Source organism: Dreissena polymorpha, chromosome 3, assembly GCF_020536995.1.
Source record: "Dreissena polymorpha isolate Duluth1 chromosome 3, UMN_Dpol_1.0, whole genome shotgun sequence".
NCBI lineage: Eukaryota > Metazoa > Mollusca > Bivalvia > Myida > Dreissenidae > Dreissena > Dreissena polymorpha.
Window position 1 is genome coordinate 116,855,779 of NC_068357.1, and position 12,318 is coordinate 116,868,096.

The 12,318-nt window shown below is 34.5% G+C and overlaps 1 protein-coding gene across 1 annotated transcript in view; it reads right to left on the minus strand.

The window, feature by feature from the left end:
* The window catches only part of LOC127872528 (uncharacterized), a 50,214-nt gene that overhangs the window by 11,020 nt on the left and 26,876 nt on the right, over positions 1-12,318 (minus strand). The window contains exons 14-18 of the mRNA XM_052415852.1: positions 10,480-10,596; positions 9,888-10,049; positions 8,718-8,932; positions 8,167-8,323; positions 7,572-7,608 (exon numbers count right to left, since the gene is read on the minus strand). Of these exons, the coding sequence (XP_052271812.1) occupies positions 7,572-7,608; positions 8,167-8,323; positions 8,718-8,932; positions 9,888-10,049; positions 10,480-10,596 (688 nt within the window). The remainder of the gene's footprint in view (positions 1-7,571; positions 7,609-8,166; positions 8,324-8,717; positions 8,933-9,887; positions 10,050-10,479; positions 10,597-12,318) is intronic.

Consider the following 12,318-nt stretch of genomic DNA (forward strand, 5'->3'; position numbering starts at 1 on the left):
ATATCCTTGCATCGGGATACCTAGTCTTCCTCGTGAAACCCTCAGATCAACTTCTGGTGACACTTTATCAGATATTTGTTCTTGATCTTCTACTGAATAGTTAGAAAACGCACGTCGTGCATATTGTGCCGTTCCACTGGCGGTATTTGCACCACTATAACTGTCCAGATCATTTTGTATGTATACACACAGTTCGCCTTTGAAATGCAAGATACCTTCAATATATATATATATATATATATATATATATATATATATATATATATATATATGTCTTTCCTAGTTATACCGTGTTGTTCTCTTAATTGAACATATTTTGTTTTCCATTCGTTTGCTGTTCGTCTAATTTCTCCCAAAATGCTATCATCGTGACATTTCAGTTATTCTTCTTCAGGATACTGTGATAGTCTACGTGTGGTTTGTTGTTTTTCGGCTTCATTATCCCAATTTTTCTCCATTAATGTCCTTTGATTGCTTTCGGTAGGAGTCTTCATTAAGGACTCGATGCTCGACCTTATTTCACCCTTTTCTGTGATAACATATTTCACTCTTCTTAATGTATCTTCGTAACAGAGCAATGCATTCTAGTTTGTAACCTTATGCTTATCTAGCACTGATAATGTACCACTAAAACGCAGATATGTCATCGATTGCTACTTTAAATCAATGCCTCGCATTTTGTTCTTAGCGTTTCTTTACCCGTAAACGTCAGTTGTCCATTATGATCATGCGAGCACTCAACACCGGTCAAATCAATTTCAGTCCACGTTTTGCGTTTAATTTTCCATATATAGCATGCCTCATCTTCTGAATTGTTTTCTTTCTTCTTAACAACAATGCGAAACATACATATGTAAAATGATGTGTGTGTGTTTTCTCAAGTGTAGCCCGTAGGGCCTATTAACCCTATTTTGGAACCCAATTGGGATATCCTGACGGAATCTAAAACGGAATGCAAAACGTTGACTCGCCTGGCTTTTACAGTAACAATGTGTTTGTCCTAACCTTTCGCGTCTGAGGTGAAAAAGCTGTCTTCCTCGACAAATATAGGCAAACTAAGTTCAATATACGGGTTGGTTGACTTGGTCACACAATGACCTGAAATGGGAAAACATAAGTGTTTGGGACCTATGAGTGACGCATAATTTTGGCATTTTTATTAACCCAGTTCAATTTCATAAACGTTTTATGTGCATAACATGTTTGTGATGTGCTGTCGTGTTATTGGCAATATTTTGTTTATTGAATGTGACATACATTCAATAAACAAAATACCTCGAGTAACTTATCAGAGTTATTTCTTGTTAACGCAGATGTTTTTTGCCTTTTTATACATCCGCAGCGAAATATAGGTTACGGGATAAACCATGGACATCTGGTAGTTTGTTCCTTCCTTACACTCACACTGTTCAGTTGTAGAAGTCCGGCAATTTCAACATACAACATAAAACACTATATGCACTATTTCTCATGATAATAAAGTGTGCATGTGAAGTGTGTAATAAATAGCGTTTAAAATGGCTAAAGTAAGAGTTTCTATAACATGATTATTAGAAATTGATACATATTGCGAGATGTGCCGTCAGGGTAAACGTCACCAATGTGGTAAGCCCTGAATTATTTTAGGTTGTTATTTCCACGTCCAAATAATGTATTGTTCGTCACATGCGCTATTGACTTACGCGGCATCGTGGGCGAGAGTTTGAATTGTACATGCGCAGGCGTACGCATTTACTCTTGTAACGCACCATATAATAATATGTACCACATGTATAAAAAAAGACAATATAAAATTCGAACACGATTATTCATCTGTTTTAATTACTATTATCATACATGTGTTACAAGTACCGGTATATGTTTTTTAAATCAACGTTAAGAGGAACCTTTTATTTACATATAATTGGAAATGCTACACTATTTACTAGAACGCGACGTCACTAATAATTTTAAGGACATTATATTGCAGTTGAGTTTCGAAAACATTCGGCACCGTTGAGTCCGAAGTACGAGCATTGCATTGCATTCCAAACTCCTGTACGCACGCTCTGTAATGGTGAACGAAGGCCGTCACCCGGGGAATTTGTAACATCCTAACCCGGGGAATTTGTAACATCCTAACTGCTCCTCGTCTGGCAAGGCTCGCGACACGTGGTGGATGCCGAGTTCGAACACAACACACGTTTTGATAGCACTATCAGTGTCGTCGGTAGCTGTAGTGAAAAGTTCGATTGACGCGGACGACCGTCTGTGTCATCTAGCGTTTTGCGTATCCAGCAGCTGGAGTTTCACTTCTTTATATTGTTTGAATAGACGTAGCGGGAAAACTCGCTTTGTTGTACGGCTCTTCGGACTGCTTTTTCATATCAGCTAACATTTCAACACACATCCCTGTTGGGAACAATAAACTCGTCCAGGTCGACAAAGGTAAGGTGATGGAAATCGGTCATGTACCTATACAGGCAGTCGTTGATGGCAAGAGACTGACCGTGGTACCAAATCTGTGAACGCTCGAATGGCAGCTCCCACGTATGTATGTGAACTACACGGATGGACTGATAGTACTCAAGCACACGCAAGACGCTAGATGACACAGATTTGTCAGATATCTCAAGGTAAAACATGAACTTCTCTGTGCCAAGAAGACGATTCAGTTCAATAAATTATATTACATCCTTTGGTTTAATGGTTCCGAATATTGGCGGAATACAAACGCCGTGATTCAACTTCCGAGTTTCCACATTTTTAACAGACGATTTGACGCATAATTCAGAGTAATGGGTGGCTAAACACATGCGTGATCCTTGAATAATTCTCACTGATGTTGGTTTGGACGCCATTGCTTATGGTACCTCACAAGACAGTATCCAGCCTCCATACGATTTCTTATGGTTTTCGCACATCTCGTAAAATGTTAAATTTCTGTACGCCAAGTAAGTCGACGAATTGCTTACACCGCCAGAGATTTCAAACACGCACTTTAACTCCGACATATATTTAATTTCTGGTTCACTTTTGTATGCCCCAATCATTCTTAAATATGGTTTAGGCAATCGACCGTTATAAATCACTGAATAAATAAACATCTTGTCAGTAACATTGGCAAACGTGCTCCCGGTTTGCGAACCGGAAGTAAAACCATCGCATTCCACATCTCTTGATTTTGAAGGTATAACTTGTTCATTCCGGTGCTTTCCAATTGTTTTGACTCGTTTTACGAATACGTGTTCCTTTGGCTTCCAATGAAGATCATAGTAAGTTGATTCCGGTGTTTTAGACGCCGAAACTTGATCTGGAAGGCTTTGGTTGTAATTGTCACGTTTCCATATGAAAGACAACACATACTCGCACATCACGTACGCTATCAACAAAATACAACAAATCGTGACCACGAGCGTTTTTACTCGAAGCTTCATGCATCGTGTCACAAGAAATCTCCGCATTACGGTCCTCATCTACCTTGTTGGGGGTTCCGTCGAAATCGCTAGTATCCGCTTTATATGTTTAAGCGTCAGTTTACAATGATGCCATTCACTTTTCAATAAATACCAAATTTATGATTTAAAATTTGATATTTATAAACCCAAACACTTTTCAGTACAATCGCATTAAGAAATAAAATATGTTCTCGAAATGGATTCGTCCAGGTATATACTATTGCACGACTACTGGTGGTAGTTTATCTGATAGAAGGTTTGACTATTGATTCGCGATGTTATATTGGTATAGTACAAAAACTGTATACCATCTATTCAATAATATACACCATGTTGCTACGTTGAAGAATAAAGACAATTAATTATTCAACGTGTTTTCCACGATGCATCACCATAAATAATTCATAACGCAGCAAATATTTGGTTGATGATGTTTATTCTTGAAATACGTAATGTTAAACAATTTACAATAATAATTATATGCATAATAATACTGTCTTATACTTTGAGAATTGAGTTATGATTGTAAGTATAACTATTATCGCAGCAAATTCTCAACTTAATAGTGACAATAGCATTGTTTTTTGATAAATTATCGATACGGCAGATTTACATAATTCCGTAATTATTATAATAGTTTTCTACGGTTTAATTTAAAGATATGTCTGTATTGTATGCATTGTAATTTCTTTTATAAAAAACAAACAACTTATTCTGAATTTTGAAAATAAGCGGTTTTCATTATGAGATTTGTTCATAAGAACTAAAGGTCCGCATCATTTACAAATATTACCAATTATTTAACACTTAATTCCGCGCTTAGATGTTACTATATTACAGGCAACATAGAATATCGCATGTTTATTAGTATATATTCTTTAAGAAATAAAAATATTAAGGACACACAACCGCTCAAAACAAATCAATGCTTATGTTTTTTTAATGCAGAAGTCATTCAAGGACCATTTCTGTGAAATCATTTTAAAATCCAATAACGGCTATCTACTCACATTTTAAATAAAGAAATTCACAGAAATAGCACACGCTCACTGGTGTGAATGTTTAAGAATTAAATAAATTTTGTATAAATTTTAAAAGGTCAATTCGGTATCATGTTGTGCGAAAAACTATTTTGAAATCCAGCAATTGGTTTCATGCCAAGTTTGGCCGAAATGTAACATGTGGTTTCAAATTATTTACTTGGAACAACATGCTGACAAGGGTCGACTGACATTTTCAAAAAACAGTTCGCTACGTTGAATAATATCACTGCCACAATGACAGATTGCATAACATTAAAACGGAACTGATAACATGGCCAGAAATCCATACTTTGTACTTGCTAGTATACCATCACGTTCATCACAAAGATTTAGTACATGTGTTCAAATCATAACTGCTTAATTACATTTAATTATACAGTTAAAAATGTCTGGCGTCCGTTTCATAAACGATCATACGACAATTTTAACTTACGAGAGAATTTTGTAATCTTAATACGTAGACAAACTAGCTAGCCATGCTCGTCAAATAAATACGGCGCTTTAGATGCCAATGTAATTAATTAAGAACTGAAAAAATAAAAGCATATGATATGGAGTTCAGCAATTATGTATCTTCGAAAAATGTATCGTATCGTAATTGTGTACTACGATGTTTATTGAAACGGTCCCCTGATCAATAGATTTTAAATCTAAGCATAAGCATACATTTACAAGAGTGACCAGCATAACAGTTCAATCAAATGCATTTGTCAATAAATAAAATACACAGTATGCATGAAACTATCCGATGACAATGCAATTTAGAGAGAGTTAATAGTAGATCAACATATAACTATACAATCACAATAAAATTATCAAATCAAAATACAATTTCGAGTTTATAGTGATTTAAAGTGATATTATGCGCATCTAACAGTATATGCTATGTTTATAGGTGTCTATCGCAACCGTTGTTTATTGTTGATGTTTTCGCTTCATATACACTTATATTTGTTAATGCAGCATCAACATACAAAACGATATCCCGGAAAGAGAAAAAAGATGCATTTGTATGTCAACCGTACTTTCGTTTGACAACTGATCATGCATGTACGATGTGAATCTAAATTCAGTTTTAGTGCAGAATCGTTCATACGACACAAAGGCAAAATTTTGTTTTACGGATCATTTTTATTTCCTGCAACGATATCTATTCATATGACACACGAAACCTAACTCCGATCCTAATAAAATGACAGTTCCGCTTAGCTTAGAGGACTGGGACAGTCATGTAAAATATCGAATATAATATATATCTTTTATAAACAACTGGTCGCAAGATGAGTTGCAGATAATTGGTCAGTGACCACATTTTAACTAAATATTTTGACCTGTTAACTCTTTTCAGCTCAATTGAACAGTGAAAAATGCGCATATCACTTAAAAACGAAATTATACTATACAATACAATTTAGAGTTAATAGTTGTTCAAAAATTAAATATACAATCACATCACAAATAATAGATAATAGTCGTTAAAATTTGTTTATACAATAACAATACAATTAAGAGTTAATTGTAGTTACAAACGATTTTACAGTCACAATACAATTATGAGTATATAGTGGTTACAAACGATTTTACAGTCACAATACAACTTAATGTTAATCTTCGTTAAAAACGAAATTAAACAACCACAATACAATTTTAGATTTAATAGCAGTTCAAAAAGAAATTATACAATCACAATAAAATTAAGAACTAATAGAAGTTCAATGAGAATGTATCAAATCACAATACTATCAACTTTCCAATAGAGAAACGTTAAATATTTCAATTAGAATCGTGTCCTTTTGGCTTTTGTGCATATATGACAAGGTGTAAAAATAAAAGCTATTATATCATTTTTCTGTCTTATTATTTTGCCGCAGTACACTTCTGATTTTTTGCAAAAATGACCAATGAAAGTATGACAATGAAAAAATATCAAATGATCACATAATCTTTAAAATAAACAGTTTACAACGCTATCATTTAACCATATTTCAGATTAAAAAGGTTTCATTTAAAATAAATAAACATTACCTATAATAAAATGATGTACACAAAAGCACTCACTATCGCCATTAAAGGATCACTGTTTACAGCATTATCTCCCCTGTCAGATAAACAGTTGGATCATTTTTTCACATATGTGTAAAATTGTACATTTATCCAAGGGGAATACTATGCAACAATTGTTTTTGATTTGATTATACTTTTTCATGAAATACACGATAGTGACCCCCTTTTGGTGTGACCCCCTAATGGCGAGTTGACTGTACGATTTAGTTTTCACAGTTGTCCAACACAATACTTTGCAATCACAATACTATTAACAGTAAATACAAGTTCAAAACGAAATAATCCAAGCACACCATAAATTTGAGTTAATATTACTTCAAAAATAATTTATTCAAATTGAATCACAATACAATTAAGAGTTAATAGTAGTTCAACGCGAATCTATCCAAATCACAAAACAAGTTAAAGTTTATAGTTGTTCAACTTGGAAATATCAAATCACACTACAATTTAGAGATAATAGTTGTTAACATACCGGTAAAACTATCAACTCACAATCCATTTTAAAGATTAAGAAGAACAACACGTAGCTGTTAAATCCAAATTCAGTAAACAGTTAAAATTAGTAAAACTGGCATACATTTTAAAATGATAAAATATACAATGAACATTAGATTATGATTTATATTATAGTAGTATTTATACACGTTACTATATAATCAGACTAAAGAACCACTATCACATATTTCCAGCAAATAACACAATGTACTTCATATTATATGCTATTCTAAAAGTTTCATTTATAAACGCAGCGACAAAAGAAAAATCATTTATTGTAAATAAAAAAACAATGTCGTTTATAATTAACACAATTTTTAACATTCTAACACTATGTTAACCCTGCCTCAGAATAACGATATTTAGTCATCGCAAAATTGTGAAAGTATAACATTTATACATGGATTAAAATCAGGAAAAATAAATAGTTTACAACAATTTTAATATCATTAAAATGCCAATATTGATACCAAAAAAGAGTATTACCACATTCTTACGAACAGTTTTTCCCTAAAATTTGAAAACAAACTTTCACTCACCTTGATTTCGCTGATTCTTATAACAACCTTGTAAAAGAAAAATCCCGTGTAAATTTGAAATTGGTTACGTATTTATAAATTCGTTTACACTATAATACGATTTATTTCAAATGACGCACGCACGCATTAAGAACGCTGAGACCAAAGCGTCATTATGACGTCATATTTACGTTTAAATACAGTTCCAACAACAGCTTATTAATGAAAGGCATATACACAAAATGAAACTACATGTATGTTGACTTTAAGACATGTCGAACGCAGATAGTTTTAATTTCCATACAATTTGCAGCTATGGCATGTTCGTCACAGTTTTGAAATTCCGCATTTATATTGTGAATTTTACATAAACAACAAACAATTACGCACTAATTTAAAAACGTATCCGAAGCTTTGTTCCCAGATGACCAACAGTATATTTCCTTCTTTGTTATGAAAACCAATCTTAACCACGTGATATATTTAATAGTAACACAAATACAATATACGGTAAATATAGTTCAGGATTTCGGAAATACATTAACACCGTTTGACACCATTTACGTGCCAGTCCTGATAAATACACACTTGCGCTACTTTTCAAGCATTACATGTATGAACAATAGCTTTCGCTCCATGTTTTCCTTTCTTGATAAACTTAGATGTTTGTTTATCGAGTGATTTCACGTCCTCTTCTGTCACGCCCTTAGCAGCTAGCTCCTCCCTCACACGCTGTAGGTAAGTGGGGTCCGGGTAACCGAATCTGAAAATGAAAGTTTGAGTATCAGATATTCTAGGTCTGGAAAATTGACAAAAGAGATTCATCAAAGCAATACAATGAACTAACAATTGGTACTAATTGTTCTCATAGGAACAATAAGTATCTTCTATGAATATTCATGTCGGTGATACTTCCCAAATTAAATTTAACCCGACATTAAGTCACACTGAAATACAAAGTGTATTTAGAATACGACCTGATAAGCTTTAGCAAAACAAAGATTTACCACAAAATGTGTATTTTAATAGATTTCCGTGCTAAATAAGCGATATTCTGAAGCTGGCGTTTAAAGGATGTGTTTTCTTCCAATTGAATTGCCTCAAGTCATAGGACAAATATGACATATGAAATAGTTTTGTGAATACAAACAGCATACTGCGTATTAGGGCGGAGGTCCGTCTTGTGATGGATATCGTTCCATGTGATCACGCCTTCCTCGCCCGTGGTCCGGGAGCTGCCGATAGTGAACACCAGGCGCCGCTGGAACGCCACTGCTAACATGGCGCACACCTGCCTCCCCTCGTTGTTGTCAGGCACGTAACCGATCCGGGTGATGCCCCGTACAAACGCGCCGGGTTTTGGGTGGTTCGGCTGAATGACAGGTTAATATTATTGGTTAGGCCAAATTGCAAGGTCAGCTTCGTGGCTTTGATAAATGACAATTTAATCTTAATAGTTTGGTTTAGTGACAAGTACAGATTTGTAGTTTGTCTGACACGGCAAGCATAGTGGTATAGCTTAATGGCAAGTGCAGTTTGTTGAGTTTTGCTGACAAGTACAGCTTAATGGTATAGCTAAGTGGCAACTGCAGCTTTGTAGTTTGGCTGATAAGTTCAGCATGGTGGTACAGCTAAATGGCAACTGCAGCTTTGTAGTTTGGCTGATAAGTTCAGCTTGGTGGTACAGCTAAATGGCAACTGCAGCTTTGTAGTTTGGATGATAAGTTCGGCTTGGTAGTACACCTAAATGGCAAGTGCAGCTTTGTAGTTTTGCTGATAAGTTCGACATAATGTTACAACTAAATGGCATCTGCATCTTTGTAGTTTTGCTGACAAGTTGAGCTTAGTGGTACAACTAAATGGCAATGGCAGCTTTGTAGTTTGGGCGAGTTCTGCTTTGTTGTAAGGCAAAATGACAAATGCAACGTTACAGTGGTAACACTTAATACATTGTATTGTTATAGTGCAAAGCCATGATAATTTTTATTTGACAAAATCAGTCTACCGTAATTTAGTATATCCTCAATATACTTAATAAATTAAATGAAAACTATATATTGCCACACGTGTCACACGCTTGATAGCCAAAATGAGCAAGTAATCTTGTTGAAGAAAAATAACCCGTTTTATGTTGTTATAAAGTGGATTTGGGTCTTAAACTGCTGACAGATTTACGTTGAGCAATAAAACATAAAACTGAAGTGAGCAACGTTTCTTCATAATGTTGTCAATGAAAAATACTACATACTTTCCATCTGTGAAAATGTGATTACAAGTTAACATATAGTGATACATATTATATGGATAAAACAATTAATACAACATACGCCTTGCTGACTATCGTGAAACCTGTAGCATATGGAAATCGTGTCGTGTTTTTCAAATCCCGCAAGAATTGACGCTTGTTTTTCTATGATCATACTGCCGTTTGGTTGATCGCCACAAATTACCCCGCACACTGCGCCGCATATAGGACAGCTAGGTTTGATCTAAGTGGTTTAAAAGGTATTCATTCAAAATTCATTAAAACCCATAAGCTGTGTAAGAGTCAGTTAAGTTCAAATGCAAATTAATTAATCATACATCTGGACATTTACTTTGAGGTAAGGGGATGGCGTGATTTAGAAGGCATTACTCAAATTAAGTTTTGTATCTAGGACTGTCAAGCGACAATCATCATTGAATCAGTATGTATCCAAAATGTCAAAATATTACATTAATGATCAATAGATTGCAGGTACATAATGTATACACGTGTATATCATGTATTCAATATAAAATGTCGAAAATAAATATGTCAACACATTCTGTTTAATGCACGACTTCAATAATGCATGTTTTAACTGCAAGAGGTCATGCAGATGTATGGTCAAGGAGCTCTAGCAACCATGTTAACATCGAAACTAATTCGTTTCCTACCTTGAATAAACTCTTAATGCAATCATTGCAAAATGTGTGACCACATTTCAACGTCTTCGGGCTACTTGGCACGTCCATACATATTACACAGTCGTCTAGTTTTTCTTTCGGGTTTACCTTGAATATACACATGGTCTCTTTACCTCTCGTAAGTAACGTCAATATGTGACATTTAAAATAAATGTATTTTTTAAGTGTCATGTTTTATAACGACAACAATGCATAACAAGCAAATATCACTAAAATCCCGCCGAATACACTTTGTTTTGTGATGGGTAAAGATGGATAAATAGGGCAATTACTTTAGGAAAACAAAGTGAAGGGTTATTGCTATCATTAATTGCAATTCTCCTTATTTATAACCATAAACCCGTGAAATACTACTACTAAATTGTGTAAAGTATCTGAGACATAGCTCTTAAAAGTTACATCATACAAAAACAACAAAGGGAAATAACTCGTATTTAGGAAAGCGTAAGTTTATGGTTCTTGTGCACTGCTCCTGATTGATTATAATCCCATGACGTTTTATGTTCACATTTTGTATCGTATTGTATCGGATTTATGAACGAATCATGAAGTTAGATTATACCATAAAGGCAAATAACTCTTATTTCAGCACGTGTATGGTTATGCTTTTTGTGCATGACACTTGTTCTCATTGATATCTATACACCCATACAGGTAAATGTTGGAGTATTGTTTAGATTTTGAGATATAAACATAACAAGATACATCATACAAAACAGCAAATGGAATAATTATAATTTAAGACAGTTAAGGGCTATGGTTCTTGTGCATTACACTTCTTCGCATTAATATCTTTACACCCATACAGTTTAATGTTAGAATATTGTATAGATTTTAAGATATAAGCATGAAAAGTTACATCATACAAAACAACAAATGGAATAATTCTTATTTACTACAGTCACAGGTTATGGTTCTTGGGCATGGCAATTGTTCCCATTAATATATATACAACCATGAAGTCCGATGTTGAAATATATTCCGGAAAAATTTGTCACATGGGCATTATAAAAACAACAAATGAAAATAAATATTATAAAAGAAAGTGAATAGTTAGGTTTCTTAATTGTTCACGATACTTCTCCTCATCGACATATATACACTAATAAAGTTTCATGTTGAAATCTTATACAATTTCCTAGATATAGTCCTGAAAATGTTTGTGGCAGACGTTTTGAGACAGACGGGCATCATAAAAACGTCAAAAGGCAAACGCTCTTATTTTATAAAGTTTTAGGGTATGGTTTTTGTGCATGGCACTTCTCATTTATATCTATACACGTACATCAATGAAGTTTCATGTTGAAAAATTATATAGTTTCTGAGATTTATTCCTTACCGACGTATTGTAACATAAAGGCATCATACAACAATAACACACTGCAATTACTCTTACTAAAGAATCTTGAAATAATATAAATAGACTTATTGAGGTGTAGCCATGGCCGACGTTTTGTGGCAGACGTATTTTGAAAGACTTACGGGCGAAAACGCCAAATCTTTATTACACCGCGTTAGTCGGGTGATAATTATTGGGAGGCGGAAAACTACAACGGGCGAGGCATGGTATGGTATTACGCAAAGGGGGGTTAGAGGGTTAGGGTTAGGGTTTGGGTTAGTGTTAGGGGTCGGTTTAGGGTTTGGGTTAGCCTAAACCCAACCCTAACCCTAACCCGACCCCTAACCCTAACCCTTACCCTAACCCTTTTTGGGGGTTATCAACCCTGACCATGCCTCGCCCGTTGCAGTTTTCCGCCTCCCATAATTATTGTGTATGATATAAACAATAGTGAATAGTATTGCATGCAT